Here is a 22,676-nt window from a genome sequence, read left to right as displayed (position 1 = left end):
GAGGGAGGAAGTCAGGCGCTTTCCTCCTCATAAAAAAAAAAAGTGCAATTACGGTGCGTTTAAATTTACATTAATAAAACTTAGCAAATTAGTGAAAAACTTACGTTATTCTATTTAATTTGAAATGAAATTCGTTGGCAATCGCATCAATGAAGAGCTGCTGGACCGATTTTAAGGCGGCATTAAAGTGTTTAGGTCGTTTTTAGTATAAAAGAGGATATAATCTTCTGAATCGACTGTATTGTTGTATTTTTTTTTATGTAAGTGTATATCAGTCCGTGATACGCGTGGAAATTTTTAAGTTAATTAGACAATGACTCGTTAGAGTGGCAATCATTTTATAATTGAATATTATTAGGAGCCAAGAACCTTCGTAAATTATATATTACTAAAATGAATAGCAAAATCAAAATTAAAGAAGAGCAAAATGAATAACCGAAAAACTTTTGTGAGTTACAAAGAAAACCAGCAATGTATTAAGTACATCCTAAAAAAATATTAGTAGTTAACTAAATACTAAATGGCTAGAGAATAATGATACCGATCATGACTCACCCAGAATCAGGGTTATGACGTAAAAGGGAACACTATTTGGTCCGTAATGATACCACGTAATTGCTAACCTAATAGCAATGCGAGACTGACTAACAATTGCCATTAACTACGTACTCAGGCTGGTGAAGCTGACGTAGCATCCAGAACTAACAAAATGAAGCCGTGAGCAACTAAGTTGCTTTAGAAAATTTTGTTACGATAAAATGTTGGGTTTTTTTATTGCTTAGATGGGTGGACGATCTCACGGCCCACCTGGTGTGAAGTGGTTACCGGAGCCCATAGACATCTATAATGTAAATGTCGCCACCTATCTTGAAGTCTCAGTTTTCACAGTAACGGTCCTAAGCCTTAATGGAGTAAAGTCGAATTTTCTAGACTTCTAAAAACGTTGGCGTGATATTGAGTTATCTATTTGTCGCGCACGTACTTAATGCAAATTTAAGGCTTATGGTTTTCTCATGGATACCATTAGCAGAACTGGACTAAATTGAAATGAGACCACACGCGTCAGCTCAGCAGCGTCAGCATTCACCTAGTCAACAGTTATGAGGTAACAAACATAAAATCTTACGTTACGGACGTTTTTTCCCGGTTAGGGTACCCCTCGGCATCGTTCCATAAGGAACTTCGTTCCAAAAACCTGGAGATGTATAGAAAGAAAAGCTTGAAGGCCAAGGCCATTTTTGGATCCATGAGCCGCTTCAAGAATTAAAAACCGTGCGTAAGTTGGATGAGTTACTAAAACATATGAGTACCAAATGAGCCATAAACAAATTTAAGATCTTTTTTTCCATCAATTGAAACTCCCACCATATTTATTCGACACAATTCCTTGCCCTAAACGCTACGCGTTGTACGAGCCGCATAATGACAGTATAATTATTTTGATCGTTTCTTGTGACGTCTGTTTGTTTATCACACAATGATCGCATTCTCACAATAGGCTCGACATTGTTGCTAACCTTCCATTGAAGGCATGGAATTTGTTAATGAAAAATAAATTACAATTATAAATTAATAACGAAAAAAGTGAGCGTCGTGTCGTGTTTTTTTTTTAAAAGTATCTACACATTTTCAGTTAATTTTATTTTTAAGCTTAAATCTTTATATTACTAAAATGTGTAGATGAGATCACGGTTCACCTGGTGTTAAGTGGCTTACGGAGTCCATAGATATAAACAACTTAAATGCCGCAACCCCACCTTGAGATATGCGTTCTAAGTCTCAGTTTTTTTAGTACAAGGTTGCTCCACCCATCAAATCGACACGAATTACAACTTCACGGCAGAAATAGGCAGCGTACCTACCCGTAGACTGTAGCTACCTGTGGGGGCTCAGAAGTCCCCTACCAACACTTTATAGCTATACTAACGAACCCAACAAACGTCCTGTTTACGCACATTTTATATCTGAAAATTACCAATTTTCTTGAATAAGTTGTAACAATCTGGACCATCTTGAAGGAATTTGTATAAAAAAATACTATTCAATATCTATCAAAATCGATGAAGCCGCTTAGGAGGAATTCTTTTTTTCATACCTATGCTGATAGCTTTAAGAGGCTATATCAGCTTCTCCTTGACGTGTAGGTGAGCTCACGGGGCTCAAACCGGGTATGTTGCTAACACTGGCCCTAGCAACAGTAGTGCTTCGCAGAATCTACCACCAGATCGGAAACGCAACCTATTGAGAAGTTTCGACGAGAAACTCAGTGGGCGAAGGAATTCACTAAAATGCACACGGACACAAGAATTATATATACATACCTACATATTAAGATATATAACGCTACAGAATGGTAAAATATGTCTCAGCTATTCCAATCTCCCAGCAACGGAAACCTAGATTTAAATTTAAAATTATAACTCGACTATTGCAATAGCGGTTTGAAAATAAACCAATTATTTGTACTCAGAAATTTGCTTCGAACTCACGAGCCATCAACAAAGTATCCACTATAACTAGCATGCACAGTTGCGAAGTGCTTTTGAACATTGCGTAATCTGAAAAAGCTCATTAAATTTAGCGATACTATATAATAATATAACGAGTAATGAATTTTCGTTTTCCATTTTTTAGTTTATCTTTGGTGAATAATAAAAAAATCTCAAAAAATTATCATTAAAATTCCTTTTTATATAATACTAGCGGCCCGCCCCGGCTTCGCTTGGGAAGTAGCGCACGCGATGTAAAGAATTTTAGATAATTTTTTTACACATTGGGTTACATTATTGGAGTTTCAGTAAGGATCCCAATTTTTTTTGAAAATATAATAAATATAGCCTATGTCACCCGGGGATAGCGTAGCTTTCCAACAGTGAAAGATTTTTTTAAATCGGTTCAATAGTTTCGGAGCCTATTCAATACAAACAAACAAACAAATCCTTCCTCTTTATAATATTAGTATAGATAGTTGACGATACAAGTGATATTAGATATTTCCATTAAATTAGTAATCATTATTATTCAAACATCTAATAACTACTATACCGTGGTTCACGTGGGTACGAGTCAAAGATTTAGTATCTGTGGCTTTTTTTTTAAATCCCTTCACATTATGCACCATTATCATCATCAGCCCACAGACGTCCACTGCCGGAATCAGGTCTTCCCAAGGTTCGCTATAATGGCCGGCCCTACGCAACTCGCGTCCAAGAATTCCAGTGACCTTCAAAACGTCGGTCTACCACGTTATTACTACGGTCTAAAATTGCCTGATTACATAGTATCACTATACTAACAGCAGTGATTACATGATACCATATTATAGCATAGATACTTTTTGCAATGACAATACAACACACAAAAGACCACCTCGGTGAAATCCTGATACATCTATGTCCACACTAGTCCGTGACATGCGTTTTAAATTGATCTTTACCGTTTTATTACCGAGTGACATACAATGTCGCAGTCAATATTGTAAAAAAAAAGACTGCTGTTGTAAGTTTTGTCTATGTGAAATCACAGCTCTGTGTACACATAAAATATCAAATTTTTGGCTCCATAAAGTCTTTTGACCTTGTCACACATTTTTTTTAAAACATCAAGTTCGCATGCATACATTATCAAGGAAAAACTTAGGTGCCAAATGAAAATCGTTTTCGCAAAGAACACAACAATGCAAAATAGCAATGATTGCACGAAAAGAAAAGCCGATACAATCTCAATCAAGAGCTCAATTAACTTCAGTTATTTTTCATTAATAACAAAAAAAAACCAGTTGCAATTAAAATTAAACTCGTTAACGAAAATAAACAAAAGTCATAACGATAGCACGTGTAATGATAATTTTTTTTATTATTAATTAGGATTATTAGAGACGTTACGTCGTAGCTTCTTAAGTCACAACATAGCACGTGCTAAGTGCTTGTGGGCGTGACTTAGCTTGTGTTTATTTCAAACGCGCTTATGAGTCAAAAGTTTGGTGGTTCACACAATAGTTTGTTCTGCTTGCTATGAAATTAGAAGATGAAATATGTTTCCAACTCTTACACAGTAGATATGAGTAGATTTCTGGGCCGGATGATACGTAACAAAAAGATTTCTAGAAACGTCCTGTAGATAAACGCAGCGCTTCCAGACCCTATAGAGGCGCGATGGTAATAAGGAGTGGAATGGTTGATCATCTCAAAGAATTCCTCAGACAGCTCTGACAGATACTAACTTTTTTATTTATTGCTTATCGATAGATGAACGATCTCACGGTCCACCTGGTGTTAAGTGGTTACCGGTGCTCATAGACATCTACAACGTAAATGCGGCCACCCATCTTGAGACATGAGTTCTAAGTCTGAGCTTTTACAGTATAACGGTTGCCCCGCCCTTCAGACCGAAACGCATTACTGCTTCACGGCAGAAATAGTCATGTTGGTGGTACTGGAAAAATTGGTACTATATGGTATGGTGTTGGTACTTTTTTTTTTCTTGTTTAGTTGGGTGGACGAGCTCACAGCCCACCTGGTGTTAAGTGGTTACTGAAGCCCATAGACATCTACGACGTAAATGTGTCACCCACCTTGAGATATAAGTTGTAAGGTCTCAAGTATAGTTACAACGGCTGGCCCGCCCTTCAGACCGAAACGCATTACTGCTTCACGGCAGAAATAGGTATGGTGGTGGCAGGTACCTACTGGAAAAATTGGTAATATATGGTATGGTATTGGTACTACATAATAATGAACGGGACGTCTTATCATTTAGGCCACGATTACTTAACTGAGCTAACCTTAGTAAAATTTTGTAAATTTTCATGGATTGCGTCATTCGCATCCTAAAACAAATATCGGAACAGCGTGGGTTGGATTGTACTCAGCGTTGTTCGTACAAATAATGAATACTAAGTAAACTGTTTTTGATTGCTCGGTCATTCACTAGAATGGAAATAGCTTGATACAAATAAAGTATTCACTTACTACATTCATAACTAACATTCAATTCAATTTGCAAAAGCCTTTAGTCCCTCAACCTTAATAAATAATAAAACAGTCAATTATTTAACTGTCACCCATCAAAAAGGATAAATTATTTATGTTGTTAACGTTTTGTGTAACCAATTTAACTGGTTTTATAGTGACTATTCTGGTCAATGGAGCGACATTTGTAATGGAAAACTAATAGTTTTATTAATTTACTATCAAAATAAAAAGACGATTTCTTTTTATCGCTTTTGATCGCAAACATGATTTCCCGTCCTTTAAATATTGTCACAATTTGTTCATTAAATTCAAATGAATTAAACATGAAAATGGCATCATGTACTCGTAAAACGGTAGAATATTACCTCTCCGCTATTAAACATAACATTTAAATGTAAAATTGGTTCGGAGGTTTGGCTTTTAGGAAGATTTTATGACTTACACTGATTGAGATAGTCACGAGAGCATAATGATAAAATCGACAACTGGATCAGACACCAAAGTCATTTAACCTAAACGAAAAATAAGAAGACAGAAAAAAGCAAAGGTCATGAATAAAAACTGGATCTGATATTGTTGCTAGAAGGAGGATATTTCGAAAATGTAACGAAAGACTTCGATGATCTATTTAAGTGTAAAATTTACGTGTCTTCTTTTTTATTGCCGTATATGCAGACGAGCACACGGCCCACCTGATGGTGAGTGGTTACCGTCGCTCACGGACGTCAGCCATGCCAGGGACAGAGCCAAGCCGCTGCCTTCCGTTAAGTACTCTCCAAAAGCCTCGTTTCAAGAAGGATATGTCATAGCGCTCGGGAAACACCGTGGAGGGGAGCTCATTCCAAAGCCGGATGGTACGTGGCAAAAATACCTCTGGAAACGCACTGTGGATGAACGTAGTGGCTCCAGGTAGTATGGATGAACTCTACTCAGGTGGCGGGCGGTGCGATGGTAAAAACGAGAAGATGGTATGAAAATGTCTTTACATACATCACGAAATCGTGACTGCTCACTTTAAAACTAAAACGTTGCCCAATTCATTTACGGCTTTTCAGCTGTATTTGTGTGCATAATTAACTAAGACATGTCAAAGAATTTAGTGGAGTTCTCAGTAAATTCGGATGCTTTTTTGATACCAAAAGAACGTTAAATCCAACCTAAGCATTTGCTTTGAGTTGCAAACATGGGCTTTTCTATCGCCATTATAATACATACATATTCATGTACTGGTGGTAGGACCTATTGCGAGTCCACGCGTGTAGGTACCACCACCCTGCCTATTTCTGCCGTGAAGCAGTAATGCGTTTCGGCTTGAAGGGCGGGACAGCCGTAGTAGCTATACTTGAGACCTTAGAACTTATATCTCAAGGTGGGTGGTGCGTTTACGTCGTAAATGTCTATGGGCTCCAGTAACCACTTAACACCAGGCTGTGAGCTCGTCCACCCATCTAAGAAAAAGAAAAAAAAAATGTGTTAGAGTTACAATTTGACCTGATTTTGTTATGACTAGACTAAAGTGGAAAAAATCATTTAAGTGGCTTTAAAGATAAGGAGACGACGTTATTTGTTAGTAATGATAGATAATTTGGCGGCAAGTTATCAGACGGGGCGCGTTTACACCAATCAATTCTTATACAACAATAAAAATTCGGACTCCCGTTTCTTTCCATTCTTAAACGATACTACTTCGATCAAGAATAGTAACTTGTTGATCGAAGCGACACTAGAACAAATATTTTTATAGCCTACCTCCAAACCTATTATTACCATTCGGCTTCTTTATTTTCGTTTATTCATAAAAATAAAATAATGAATGTCCCGAGGAAGAGGGTGACGGGAGAGATGTGCTCCGCACTAAAAGCTTCCCTCTCCCCCTTTGCCTTTTCATGAGTTCTGTCTCATGCGAGGTTCGGACGTGGTTTGTTGAGCGACAGGAGGTTTTTGGTTGGTTCGACTCTCACATGCCCCGCCCGCCATCCTCAGTGGAGGCCGGAAGACCGGCGATTTCTTACAGTCATTTTATTTTCTAGTTTTAATATCATATCCTTGATAAATATACAATATTTAAATATACAATATTTATTTCGCGGATAGATACCTTATTTTTATTTTATTCGTCTATTAACATCATTTTAAAGCAACCAACGTTCTAATTGATCTCCGGCGACATCAAAACAAAAAAAAAATCATCTGCAATGTTTGCTTCCTTATCCACGGACACGACACAATTTTGTTAGGAATATTCCTCTAAGCGTATATTAGATATGCTCGTGGTATTTATGTCAGGGGTATAAAGTTCAAATTTGTTTAGACGCAGAACCTGACATGATTACAGTTGGATGTGCCAGGAAGGTTATCACTATTGCTGCAGACGATTGCATAATGCGTTTCGTGGCGCTAACAAAACGTATTCCATCTACGGCACGGCGTTAACAAAACATTAGGTTTGTTCAACAAACTTTAACACAGTTCCGAGTGTGTCAAGTTTTGAAAATAAGCGATATGTTACTACAGCTATCGACTTAATGTTTAATTATAATTATTTGTTAAATAATAACAAGGCTTCATACATAATGATAGTGTTTGAGCATGTTGAAATTTTTGATGCTTGTTTTAGAATTTTGTATTGATCTAATTTGTCTCTGCTGGAAGCTGATGCCTAGATTACTAGGAATGATTAATAATATTTATTTTCTACGAAACAAAGTCTATGAATTAATCTTGATTTATATGTTCCTTGAATTTAATCCAAGAATGACCTCATAATTACTGGAACTCTAAATATATTGACCCAAAGCCTTGACCACCAATACAGTTTTATTAAAATTGACGCGGTTTAACAATGTTTCAAGATTTTATTCTTTAATTGAACACAATTCAATGTATGAGCTCATTCGTTTAGTCTTTTAACAAGCTTCCAGAATGGCTGTTAAGTAATCACTGGTGTCAATTTAGTAGTTCCAGACTAATAACTCCAATCTCCCTCAATCAAAGTGTTATTATTCTATTATTTGATAATTTTCGCTGGCAAACGAGCAGGCAGAAAGACTACCACAAATACCAGTGGCGGGCAAACTTTTTTCGACTACTACCCTCTCAGACTCCTGTAGTCGTCGTGGCCTAAAGGATAAGGCGTCCGGTGCATTAGTATGTAGCGATGCAACGGTGTTCGAATCGCCCTGGCAAGTACCAATTTTTCTAATGAAATACGTACTTAACAAATGCTCACAATTATAACACGGCGAAGGAATAACATCGTATAATAAAAATCAAACCCGCAAAATTATAATTTCCGTATATACTGGTGGTAGGACGTCTTATGAGTTCGCATGGATAGGTACCGCCACTCTGCCTATTTCTGCTGTGAAGCGGTAATGCCTTTCGGTTTGAAGGATAGGACAGCCGTTGTGCTGTAAAAACTGAGACCTTAGAACTCTTATCTCAAGGTAAGTGGCGGCATTTACGTTATAGATGTCTATGGGCTCTGATGACCACTTAACATCAAGTGGGCGGTGAGCTCTGGACGAGTGACGTTAGTGATAAATTCCAGCCTTTACTCACCTTGAGTCATTTTCGAATTTTTTATTGTACTGGAATAAAAGTAACAAGTAAATTAATTTAATAAGCAATTAGTTTAACTCTACAGCAATTGCAATTAGAAAACATTCATCGCCTTCCGTACTCGCCAGACCTTGCCACAACGGACTACCATTTTTTTCGTGATTTGGACAACTTCCTACCTGATAAAAAGTTTTCTTCCCAGGAGGCAGTACAAAATACTTTAACACGGTTTGTCTAGAATCTAGCACACCAGAGTTCTATCGCAAAGGCATAAATGACCTTCCTATTAGATTGCAGCAATGCATAGATAATAATGGTAGATATTTTGATTAAATAAATATGTTAAAAGAAAAAAAAAAAAATTTCAATTTTTCAGTACAATTTTCATACTTTAACTCCTAATATTAAAATATAATTTCTATTATTCGGTATATTCGGTAATTATGGTCCTTACCTCTAATTAAGAAGTGAATACAAATTCATTGCGATAACAGCATTTCTCCTAACCTTCGATCAATAATACTACTATTGATCGAAGCTCCTAACGCTAAGCATCCAAGAATCCAAGTAATGGCGTGTTTAAATAAGACTAGACGATGACCACCTTGTTGTGTCTTTAAAGCGGTTAGTTGCCCTCAATTAAGAAAAATAGTATTATTATTCGCCAATAGATGTCGGGAAGAGATGATTTTTAAAAACACGAACAAAACAACATTTTCTGAAAATAAATCGTAGCTAGATCGATTTATCGCCCCCGAAATCCCCTGTATACTAAATTTTATGAAAATCGTTGGAGTCGTTTCCGAGATTCAGATTATATACATATATATTAATATACAAGAATTGCTCGTTTAAAGATACTAGAGGTCCCGCAGTAGTCGAAGTTCGACTATAAATAATTGAAATTGTAAGTTTCTACACTATTATGATTGTATTTTATACTTCTATAATCACAAATTTCGCCAAGACTACACTATAAAAAATATTAACAAAGACAAACAATATTTAATCTATTCTCAATTTGACAACAGACGTCAAGAACAAAAGTTTGACAATAAATCATCAATAAATAGTATGCATGCGTGTGTGCGTCAAATACATGGTATGTAGTGTGTGTAATGTTTTCTTTATTGATTTAATGTATTTTTATGCATAATTAAAAAAAATATTAGCATTCTGCACTCCTTCTCTATATTCTCTATAAATCTGGGAAATTTCATACTCCTCCGCCCGCGCAATTTTCGTGAAAATGGGGTATAAAGTTTTTGCTTCACGTATTAATATATAGATAAGATAAAACACTCGCGGAACTATCTTTATTTTATTAAGCCAATGTTCCAATGTACGTTTGCTATGCAAAGACCTACTGCGGAGTTACTTGGCGTGATCTCGCCGTAGAGTTCATGCAAATTATTTACAGTAGAAACAGCATTCCTTTCGAAACTGCGTAGTGTTTTAATAAAGAAATAATATGTTTCTAATTTTAACGCAGCTCATAACATGTCGCTTAAGCCTTGTTCGGACTAGGCGAGTATTTTAGTCGAGTACCGAGTAATTTAGTGGCTAAACTACTCGCTACTCGCCCGAAATAATAGAACAAAATGGATTGACTTGACTAAATTCTTTACTAAACTATTCGACTAAATTTTTGGTGCTCAGACACATTTAGCTACTAAATTACTCGGTACTCGACTAAAATACTCGCCTAGTCCGAACAAAGATTTATTGTGAGAAGTTTAATCGAAATACGTAATATATTTGGAACGTAAACTCTAATGAATAATTGGTTCTATATATACTACTTTTTTTTTTTTATTGCTTGGATGTGTGGACGAGCTCACAGCCCACCTGGTATTAAGTGGTTACTGGAGCCCATGGACATCTACAACGTAAATGCGCCACCCACCTCGAGATATAAGTTCTAAGATCTCAGTATAGTTACAACGGCTGCCCCACCCTTCAAACCGAAACGCATTACTGCTTCACGGCAGAAATAGGTAGAGCGGTGGTACCTACCCGTGCGGACTCACAAGAGGTCCTACCACCAGTAGTTCTCGGAGAACAAGTTTCACTTCTTTCACGTGCACCAAGTTAAACGCGCATCATTTTTTTTATTACGAATGTTCTATATTTTGAAATTAAAAAAACTCGAATCCAATTTAAAACAAGAGACTGTTCAAATCAACATACCTGAATTGAGTGCCGGTCTGGGATATTACGTCACGAATCAAAATAAACGCGTCATTCGATAAATTTCAATGATGTTTTAATGCTTTTATAACGACAAATGTTTTAATTTACTGTTTGGTTGTTATTTTTTGTTATTATTTGTTATTTCGCCTTGTGGAAATCGTCAGATTATATGTTTTTCGTTATCTTTGAATTATTTCCTTTTTATATTACTCTATATTTTCAGATTTTCTTAAATGTTAGAAAACACATAGCATATTTAATATTATTAATACGTAAGTAGCACTATTAAGCATTCGTACCTAAGCAACTGAACCGATTTTACGGTTTGAAAACAGTTTGAATCCCACGGAAAGAACCCTCTTGAAGTCGTCCGGGACTAAAAGATGAGACGCCCGGTGCATTCATAACAAGCTATGCAACGATTTTCGAATCCAGCAGACAGGTAATATTTCTAATCAAATACGTACTTAATAAACGTTCACGATTGATTTCCATCATGAAGGAATGACATTGTGTAATAGAGATCAAACAGACCCACCCTGCCTATTTCTGCCGTGAAGCAGTAATGCGTTTCGGTTTGAAGGGTGGGGCTGCCGTAAAAGCCTAGAAGCTTATAACTCATATCTCATTGTGGGTGGTGGTGACATTTTACATGTTTACAATATAAGCAATAAAAAAGCCTGCCCACTCACTGATTGCTTAATGGACTACTGACTAATTGATGGATAAAAGAACAGAAAAAAATGTTAATTTATTTAATTCACGATTTACGGAGGCAAGCGTTACTCTATCTGTCATCTGAAGCACCTGCTCTGTGCTAGGGATATATTAAAAAAAGCGGGATTTGGATAAGGAAGGTCAAAGACGGAATTCAAGAACACGTTTTGGAAAAGCCTTTGTCCAGCAGCGTACTGCTGTAGGTTTTTAATGATAACACTTTATTTACGCTATCTGCAACGGATACATTGGACATTGAGAAAAATATATTATTATATTATAAGTTCACCTTTGAATCGTGTGCATCAAAATTGTACGATCGCTAAAATAGTCAATATTGAGTATGAAGCTAATTAAGTATTTAAACTAATGAAAGTGTTCAGCAAAGTGTAATAAAAATAAGAAAGGAGTAGCCACTACAGGAAGAGTAGTGCTGGAAATATTATTATAACCACAAGGAACCTACCAAATTACCAATTATCCTATGGATTGCGCTCTAAATGTAAATTAAAAACAAGAACTAAAGAACCAAGTCCAAACACACCGTTCATGTCAAAGAAATATATACGGATGTAATTTTATCATTAACTTCTCTCTATATTTCTATTTAACTCTTTATTTTATTTAAAATGTATCCCTGTGCGAAGAGAATTGATGCAACGGGACTAATTATTCCAACGATTATGTATATAATGAATATTTTCAGTGACTTCTTTTCAGTGTGCTATTTAATGGGATCTAAACGAGAGTGCTGAAGATTAAAAATCAGCTTCTGAAAGCTAAATAATGACAATAAACAAAAGAGCTAAAATCATAAAGGTTATCTGGGTCATTGAACCGTAACCGCATTCGCTTTGAATGTCAAATAAAAATATATAATACTGTCTGTCTGTCATCACCGCACAGAACGTATTTCGTCACTTATCATCTAAACTTCCGGTCAACTTGTTAAATCGATCCAAAATACTATCGAGCTTAGAGCTGCACAATCGTACAGTACAATGTTTAATTACAAATACGCAGATATGTTGTGTGGTCAAAAAAAAATTTCAGTACATTCGCTTTAGTGGCAATATTTTTTAAATCAATCAATTTATATTTAAATTTTCTTTGAATTACAACTAACAGTCACATTTCTGCTATATCGGAATACTAAGAATGGAACTGAATAGCCTGCGTTAATAGCGTGATATCTAAGATTCCAGTGGCCTCAATCTTCATATTAGTCAAAAGATGGTATTTGGAAAAAAGAGAATTCCTATAACATATTCGGGCATCATAGTTTATAGGCTTCTCGCCAAAATAGATATCCGTTGTTAAGTTAATGACCATTTCGAAATCCGAGTGTATTTCTTCTATTACCCATGTAAGTAAACGAATTTACGACCCACCTGATGGTGATTGTTTACCGTCACCCATAGACTTCAACAATGATAGAGCCAAGACGCTGCCTACCGTTAAGTACTCTCCACAAGCCTCATTTGAAGAAGGACTCTACTCTGTTGGCGGGTGGTGCGATGATAAAAACGAGATCTCAAACAATTCCTCAGAGCATTCCCCTTCCCCATAGAACATACGGTATAAAAAACAGAGAGAAGCAAAGTCTCTCTGCAGACCCAGAAGCTCTGCCTATCGTTAATTAGTTGAGCAATAATAATATTATAAGAACAAATTTACTTAATAGTAAAACGCGTTCATGCTCACTCATTAAACAATGCAATTAAAACTCATTCATAATGGCTATTGGGCTACAGTGGGAGCATCGGTGACCTACGCAATAAAAAACAAATATTATTTTATGCCTGCATAATGATTGATCAAATTCCATGCTAATACCTACCGACTAATTCGACATTTAAGACACAATTGGGATTATTGCTGCGACTTCGAAATCGAAACAAGCATTCAAAACAAGCAGTCAATAAAAAATAGCCTTAATTCAATAAATAGTGATAGCTTTCATAGTATAGCAGTCGTCGTGGTTAAGGGATAAGGCGCCCGGCGTGCGAATGTCAAGCGATGCGAATTTACCGTCCTTCAATTCTTATGAAATACGTACTTAACAATGACTTAACACACGTTCACGAGTGACATCGATTATGAAAGAATAATGTCGAGTAAAAAAAAATTCTAATTTCCGCAATCACTTGTGGTAGAGCGTCTTCTGAGTCGCTTTTTTTTCTACCTATGCTGATAGCCTTGAGAGGCTTATTTCAGCTTCACCCTAGCGTGTAGGTGAGCTCTCGGGGTTCAACTGGAAGTGTTACTAACACTGACCCTAGCAAGAGCAGTGTTTCGCATAGTCTACCACCGGATTGGAAACGCGACCCACTGAGAAGATCCGGCGAGAAACACAGTGGGCTGTGTCTATGAGTTAATTTACTCGTCGAGCCCTTCGTCGCAAGTGACGGGTTCGGCGAGGACGTGACCGGTGCTTGAAGTACCTAAAGGCACCATTAATGGATCGGGAGGATTCGAATGAAACTATTTGCAAATCTATTTAAATAAACATTAAAAATTTGTTCAGTCAGAGTTAGAATAGTTTTCTGTGACAAGTATGTCTCGTACAGTCATATTGTAATGTGATTTCTGTCATCATCATGATGTCATATTATAATGTGATAATATAATGTGATGTTGTTAGAATTTTACAGCATGTAACTTCTGTTTGAGGGGGGGAATTGTAACTTATATAATGCAACTATTTTCGAAGCTGATAGATTTTTCTTATTAAATCTTAAACTTAAGACCAAATTATATATTTATATGTCTGAATCTACATCACATATATATAGAAGTGCCCAGCTCTTATACAGAGATCATATTCGACTCAGGCAACGAGGTAACAAAGCAAAGCCACGTCACCCGAAACATGTCTTGTCCGATTCCCCAGATCCACTTTCGGTGCTTTTAGGTTCTCTAAGCACCAATCACTGTTCTCGTTAAGGTCATCTAATTCAATGCAACCTAACGATAGCCTATGCCCTTCTCAGTGGTGGATTCCAATCGGGTGCTAGGCTTAGTGCAGCACTACTCTTACTAGGGTAGTGTTAGCAAATTCTCTCAGGTCGAGCCCGTGATCTCATCCACTGCGCGTAGCTGAAACAGCCCCTTAACCTACCAACGATTGGGTAGAGAAAAAAAAACTGCTCACAGTTAGTTAACAGTTAAATGTCACGTATGCTGAACACTACTAAAAAAACAATGTAATTTTCACAAACAATTATTTAGCGCAAAAGTAAACAATACATTCGAAAGGAACCTCTCATCATTTTTAATGCACCGGCTACAGAGTTAAGAAAACGTGACCTAAAACCTACACAATGTAAACCCGAAACTCGCTACCGCCATTGTCTTGAACACTAACTCTCGTGGCCTAGAAAGGGCTTTACCACAGCCCTATTGTTGAACAATAAGCGTCACCTGTGTGAGTAGGGCTGCCATCAACTATTTTAATTTTGAAACAGTTATATGATGACAAAAAAAAAAAGACGTTGGGCGATAAATCCAATTAATGCTTAGTTTTTATGTTTATTATTTAAATTTTGTGGTTGAATTATCTTCTTCTTTTTAACAGCGAAATAATAACTCGAAGAGACCAAAGTCGCTCACACGTACATTTGGATTAATATCTGGACATACTAGTATAATGGACGATAATTTCGTTATTATTTTATTATTGCGTACCTTTATTATATGAGAAATGAATTGCAGTGGAATGTAATTAAGCTATTTTATCTAAAATTTAATGAAACGAAACATCATGAAAATGTGGTATCGCAGTAGTACTATGGGTATTTATTGAGAATGCATTATTCAGACTCAACAGCTCATAATTCACCATCATATTACATTACTAAGGAACATTTAATTAACAAAATAAAACAATTCACATAACTTCTCCTATTGCGTTCCAGCTAAAGCATAATATTAAGACAATCTGACCTCTATTAACATCACATTTACATTTTATCTACGAAATAAGTGTTAAGGGAAATTTATCAATTTCGGATTGACCGACAATATTATTTCATATTAGTTTCGGTGGTAGGTACTAAAGATTTGTTTTTAGTTTCTTATATGGGTGGACGAGCTCACAGCCCACCTGGTGTTAAGTGGTTACTGGAGACCATAGACATCTACAACGTAAATGCGCCACCCACCTTGAGATATAAGTTCTAAGGTCTCAGTATAGTTACAACGGCTGCCCGACCCTTCAAACCGAAACACATTACTGCTTCAAGGCAGAAATAGGCAGGGTGGTGGTACCTACCCGTGCGGATTCACACAACATTAAATTGTTATTTTCGTATTTTCTTATTACGATGTGTCAATGAGCTTTTAAAGGTCTTTTAAAACCTTCTAAACAATTCTTCCGAAGGCCCTCTAGGTCACTGCTATAAAAATTGAACGAAAAAAAAAACACTCTGTCAACCCTGTGTGAAAGTGACCCGGATAGTAACCGTGTGACGCGCAGTGAAAGCTGTATCGATTTGACGAATGGCCGATGCGTACTCGTAATGCAATATGTTATGATCATGAAAGGTTTTGAAGATAAAACACAAATAATATTAGCCAAAAAACCTGAGGCCACGAAATCTCAATAATCTATTCAGAAATTATTCACTTCAACAGATTAATTTTGTAGACGAAAGTACCTCACCTTATTTCAACTCATCCAAGTTTCAGATTAAGGTTGTTGAGCTAGAGGAATTTTTAATGAGGATTTTTTTTGTAAAAGGTTTGGTATTCGCTTTACTTATCGTAAGCGTGGGCCCATTGATTATAAAAAGTAAACATAAAAACTAACAGACTCTTCATTTTAAATTGTTCTAGAACAGATAAATTTAGTGATTTAATCGTTTTTTTTTATTTCTAAAATTTATAGACCAATCACGTGACTGTGTTTATGCTTTTTAAAACTGGAAATTGATCATTAAGAGACCAAACTTTGAATCGTGTTTGATAATCGGATGCTCGGTATTATAAAAGAAATATTAACTTGTTAGAACTGGTATCGCCTCACTGTTTACTTCTGTTGGCGTAACTCAAGACCTGATCAGACACAAGAAAGCAAGTCTAACCATCACTTTATTTTGCTCATGCACGTATATGAAACTGATAGCGCACTCAATATTGAGTCAATACTGGAGCACGCAGACAGAACGTGAATGGGGCTTGAGATACGAGGTTAAAAACGGTTGGCAGCGGGTCGGCTCTGCCCCAAGCATTGCTGACGTCCATGGGCGACGATAACCACTCACCATCAGGTGAGCTGTATGCTCATCTACCTACAAGAGCAATAAAAAAAAATCCTTTAAAATCGAACCGAAACATACCGATTGCGACAGAAATACGCAGCACGGTAATGTACCAATGAATATGCTCTCACAATACAATCAAACAAATAGAACTCATAATACACTAATATAGAAATAACGAAATAAAATTTTCATTCAAACAGAATTTCGATTGTGTACGCTCTTACGAAACACAGCGCTGATACCGTCTCATACAATTCACAAATTATCATTTCAATTAATTAAAATTCAACAACAGAAGGACGAATTTTACGAACAAAATTTTAATTTTAATTCAAAGTGATAAATAAGGTCAAAGTCGCATGAAGACTGGTTCTCGCAGCGGACTCAGAATTGCATATTTATATGTATGTTCTTTGAAATCAAGAGAATTTCAACAAAATCACTACATAGTATAAAACAAAGTCGCTTTCTCTGTGCCTCTATATCCCTATGTATGCTTAAATCTTTAAAACTACGCAACGGATTTTGATGCGGTTTTTTTTAATAGATAGAGTGATTGAATAGGAAGGTTTATATGTATAATAACATCCATTAAATAGTGGAGCAATCAATAATAAATTACGGTTTCCGAAGCGAAGCGAGGGCGGGTCGCTAGTTTATTTATAAACCATACCAACTAATAGAGATGCATGAGAAATTCAAGGGTCGGAGCCTATGGAAGGATTATGGCAAGAAAGCCAGTGGGTTATGTTTACGAGATTGAGACTGGAATTCGTTAACATTTTTTTTTATAGCTGAGATGTTGGGGCGAGCTCACGGGCCACCTGGTCTTAAGTGGTAACCGGAGACCATAGACATCTACAACGTAAATGCCGTGTGGACTCACAAGATTTCCTACTACCTGTACATTATTTATGATAAATGGAGTGCATTGCAAAAAAACTTTCATAAATTTTTATATGCTCTACCGCCTGTCATTGTTTTGGGGACGGTTTTTTTCCCTACCTATGCTGATAGCCTTGAGAGGCTATTTCAGCTTCTCCTTGACGTTTAAGTGAGCTTACGGGATTCAAACCGTGTGTGTTGCTAGCACTGGCCCTAGCAAGAGCAGTGCTTCGCAGAATCTACCACCGGATCGGAAACGGGACCCACTGAGAAGATCCGGCGAGAAACTCATTGGGCTGTGTCTATGGGTTAATTTACTTGTCGAGTCCATCGTCGCAAGCGACAGGTTCGGCGAGGACGGTGACCGGTAAAGATAAGGGGACGGAGCCGAAACCCGTGTTCATTTATATATTTTTTCGCATTCACGAATTCACGAACATTTCACAACAAAAGATGCTCGCTAAATCAAATGCGTAAAATTTAAATTTACATAAATTTTTCGTTACTTTGAAAATACACCGGGCCCCTTCGATGTTCAAACATTACAATATGATACGTTTGATTTGCAATTCAATCGGCCGATAATTACCTATTCTTCGTGCGTTGTTCAATTGTTTTCGGCAGTAACGATTTCATTTATATCTATTTATTACCTTTCGAATTATGGTGTGATGTTCATTATCTATGATTTTATTGCACTTCCAGCTATTTTTATCCAAGGAATTTTATTCATATATTGAGTAAGCTACGAAATTTGCATGACTAAAATACAAAGTCCCTCGTGAGCTATGGTAGTTTAAGAAAAACGAATCCAAATTCAATCTAGCCTCCTTCGAAGTCTTCACATTCACACAATTTAATGGTTAATTAATATAAGTATTACATCTTTAATAAATAAAAATTACGATTACGTAAGATGTTTCTTATTACCTATACCCAAACATCGTTCACCCACGCGATGTTTTTTCAGCTTGTAACTAGCTGCCTTAAGAAAAAAATAGGTAGAGTAGGACATAATTCAAACTGATATGCGCATATTAAGTGGCTTGGCTATGCTTCTAGCATTAGTAACGTCGATAAACGAATTATATTTTCAGGATTCCTGCGATCAGTAGTGAAACTGGAGTGAGCGAAAGGAACCACGTGTCATTAGGTGTATACCATGTTCAACTTGAATACAGTAACAATTAAAATATAGGTTTTTGATCTAGGATAAGTGATATTATTGACTGCAATAAAAATATTTGTTGAAGATATTTTATATTCGGAGCATATTTAAAATTAATCTGATGAAAAATAGAGTTTGGGCGCATTAAATTTAGAAAGTTTAATGAAGAGAAAACCTCAATTTGCACTCTACACTTACATACTACGTATACAGAAATGTTGTCAGCGAAATAATGAGAAGGAATACTTCAGAATGTTTCAATTTGAATACGTGTAAATTGTACAGTTTCATTTTTATTTCTATTCATACATTTCAAGGTATTAATGAATATATTTTTTATATCAGGTCCTTGTTTTCGTCATTATAATCAAATATACGAAGGAAGTAAATGTGGTTTCGAACACACCTCACATAGCAGCGACATTAACATGATCGTAGAAAAAGTTTAATATTTTTTTTAAATAATAACTAATAGTCAGATAATACCTGCGTGTGGTGGATACAAAGCCTCTTTAGATCTTTAGGCGAGAACCAAACCAACTACCGATTAAAAAAGTTTTGATAATACAACCCTAGTTAAACACACACTATACTAGTCGATTATTTCAAAGAAGAGTTTTAAATCGACATTAATAACTAGAAACTGCTTACATCGACGATAGTGGCGGTAGTTTTACCGGTGGCAGGGCCTTTTGGGGGCAAAACCGGTAGTTACCTACCAATACCCTGCCTATTACCTACCCCGGAGCAGTAAGGCGTTTCGATTTGATGACTGGAGCAGCCGTTAGTGTGTAGTGATACAAATGACACTTAGAACGCACGTCTCAAGGCGTGTTCGACATTCATATTTTAATGGTCATGTCCACCGATAACCAATTAACACCAGTTGTACCGGGAACTAATTCGCCCGTCTAATAAAAAAAATCGTATGCAATAATAATGCCTTCGTTGTCTCATGCAATATACGAGTGTAATCCTCAATCGTTGGATACAAAATAAATTACCGAACTATTTTTGGATAATTGAAACATGATTTAATGCTTATTTAAATTGGACATAAAAAAAAACGGTCATTCTAAATTTAAATTAGCTGCGCATCGCAACGCTTCAAAAATGAGAATAGTATAGAAAGCGCCAAAAGTCTGTAATAATTATCATGTATGTGTATACTTAAAATTTTATCACACGAAACATGTGTGTGAGAGAAACCTGTTATCGACTGATCACACGTTTATTGAGATGTAACTTGTATTTAATGTTTTTTTAAGATACATACACGGCCTTATGTTCACAATATAAATTGCAAACGTATATATAATCTACCTACGAAGCAAAAACAATGATTGAAGAAAAAAAAACCTGGTCGGTCTTTGTTTATCTACCGAGAGATTAATGATGCATGACGTGTTGATTATTTTAAAGTAACTTATTTCAAAGTCAATGCTACAATCTGGTTTCATAAGCATTTATTTACAAGTTATCAACAATAATGTTTTTAAAACTGAAATAGCTTGCGAATAGTCGTTTCCGTTCTATTAACGTAATAGAATTATGTAATAATCTGATACGCACGCACTAATTGAAGATTTTAGTCTCTAAACTACTTTCAAGTCTTTTAATTTCGATCTAAAAATCTAAAAGAAGTCACGTAATACTTATACGCAATTACGCTTCATCAGTATCACAAAATAGAGACATTAGTAGAGATAAATATATATTTATTCTTTGATTATTCGTAACTCTACCTTGTATGTTTGAGCAGGAGCTGGTTCTGGTACATCCGAATCCCATTCCGAACTGAGATCATCGCTCGATGCCTCCGTGTAATCCTCATTCCAAGGGACGTCCAGCAAAGAAATCTTCATCTGGTCATAACCAGGCGATAGAGTTTGCGGCCCGTAGCCAGGGGGTAGAGGACTTGACGCCCTGCACTCCTCACAATTACACGGCTTTGGTCCCATAGTCTCTTTGGTGGGAGATTCCTCTTTCGCGCCACTCTTAGAGTTGCTCTTAGAGTCCCTTCGCCGCGCACTTCTAGGGGAAAGTCTGTTATTGCACTGCGGAGGAATGTAATACTTCGTTGGCTCGGAAGACCGTCTCCCGCTGTCCGGTGTCTCGATCTTCACCGGCGTCAACAGAGACATCTTCTTGGTGATCGCCTGCCTTTCCTCGGCCGGCCTGTCGTCCTCCATCGTGTAACGTATTACAGGAATCGTGAACGCGAACTGTTCCGTACACTCGGGCATTTTAAATCACTTGACACGTTACCGAGTCGAGCCGCGTTGTTGATAACATTTTACGAGGGTCACGTTGAGTTCGTTTACGTGGCGACGTGTACGGGTGTCTTACGAGCCGGCGTGCTGCGTACTGAGGACTGAGGAGTGAGAAGTCGGGTCGCGTTCACGTCGGCGAACGGACGCTTCTAAACGATCCGTGTGTGCTTAGTTAGTGCGAGTTTTTTAACGTTCTCGATAACGTAAAAGTTAACTCATATTTTTTTATGAAATAGGATCGTTTGCGTACGTTTGCCGTTAGGGGAAATGTGTAATCGTGTAATAAAAATCAAACCCGCAAAATTATAATTTGCGTAATCACTGGTGGTAGGACCTCTTGTGAGTCCGCACGGGTGGGTACCACCTCCCTCCCTATTTCAGCCGTGATGCAGTAATGCGTTTCGGTTTGAAGGGCGGGGCAGCCGTTGTCATTATACTGAGACCTTAGAACTTGTATCTCAAGGTGCGTGGCGCATTTACGTTGTAGATGTCTATGGGCTCCAGTAACCACTTAACACCAGGTGGGCTGTGAGCTCTTCCACTCATCTAAGCAATAAAAAAAGGGCGCTGTTCCAACTGCATACAAAATTGGGTTAACTTCCACGCTATCGACAACGTTAAAAAACTCGCACACCGGGCGCTTGGTGTCACGGAACTGCTTCGACAGCTAGGCCGCCGATATGCGGGTGATAGTCCCGGATGGTGGCCGTTTAGAAATCGACTAGACTCGACTTCGTGACTAGAATGCAAGCGCACGTATCAACATTTTCGGAATACCTCGCAATGACGTCAAAGATTACTCGTGCAATTAATGTCTCCGCTTTTCGTGTTCAATGTCCTCATTAAATTGATTAGTAGGAGACTAGCTTAATGATCTAAGTCATTTAGGCGATTTATAAAAAATATACTGGTAGTGAATCGTAATGAGCTTGCACAGCCAGTTCCATCGTTGTAACTTGTTCCGCCACGAAGAAATCATACAGCAGATACTTCAAAATAATCGGTATTCTACTTACAATCGAACGATCGATTCTAAAATTGATCCTTATTATCGCCTAGAGCCCTCTCTATCAATCATACAACAATATTCTACGCAACACTATTGATAATTGATTTTGCTTTCATTAAATCAAAACAGCTTGGAGTAGGTAGAGACTTGACTATGCCTCTTACTAAGGTCCGAGAGCGAGACAAACCCCTTACTACTGTGTGGGCGATATGACCGTCTGTTTACAATGGCAAAAAAAAACTTTTTCAAATATATTCAAAAAAAGGTTCAATTTATCGAATGATTTGAAAAAACCCGGCACTAATAGGCTTATCAAAGTATCGTTTTCTGTTGAAATAATAATTTTCAACCATAGAACTTGGTTGGCAACAAATTAAAAGACATTTTTTAAGCATGATTACCTTTTATGCGTTACAAATAATACTATCGGCCAAGATTACAATTACTAAATAATAATTTTAAAATATTAAAAGCATTTTTGTAAATTTCGTTCGTCATTATCGTCGATTTCCGGGCAAGTATTTTATCCTATTTTTCTTTTTCTTAAAGTATTTGTAATAATAATAAGCAGCATAATGTAATAAGAAGCATTAAAAATACTAAAACAATAAATAAATCCTAAAGTTGACTAAA

General features: G+C 36.8%; 1 protein-coding gene across 3 annotated transcripts in view; it reads right to left on the bottom strand.

Moving 5' to 3' along the window:
* The window catches only part of IP3K2 (Inositol 1,4,5-triphosphate kinase 2), a 183,983-nt gene that overhangs the window by 32,282 nt on the left and 129,025 nt on the right, over positions 1–22,676 (bottom strand). The window contains exon 1 of one of the 3 annotated variants that reach the window (XM_028178896.2): positions 20,507–21,887. The exons of the other annotated variants lie outside the window; for them this stretch is intronic. Coding sequence (XP_028034697.2) covers positions 20,507–21,007 — 501 coding nt within the window. The 5' untranslated portion in view covers positions 21,008–21,887. Of the gene's footprint in view, positions 1–20,506; positions 21,888–22,676 lie in introns of those variants that run through there. 3 annotated transcript variants of the gene reach the window in all.

The sequence above is a fragment of the Bombyx mandarina genome, chromosome 18 (assembly GCF_030267445.1).
Source record: "Bombyx mandarina strain Sakado chromosome 18, ASM3026744v2".
NCBI classification, from domain to species: Eukaryota; Metazoa; Arthropoda; class Insecta; order Lepidoptera; family Bombycidae; genus Bombyx; species Bombyx mandarina.
Note: the sequence above shows the minus strand (reverse complement) of the source record. Positions and strands in the feature narration are given on the sequence as shown.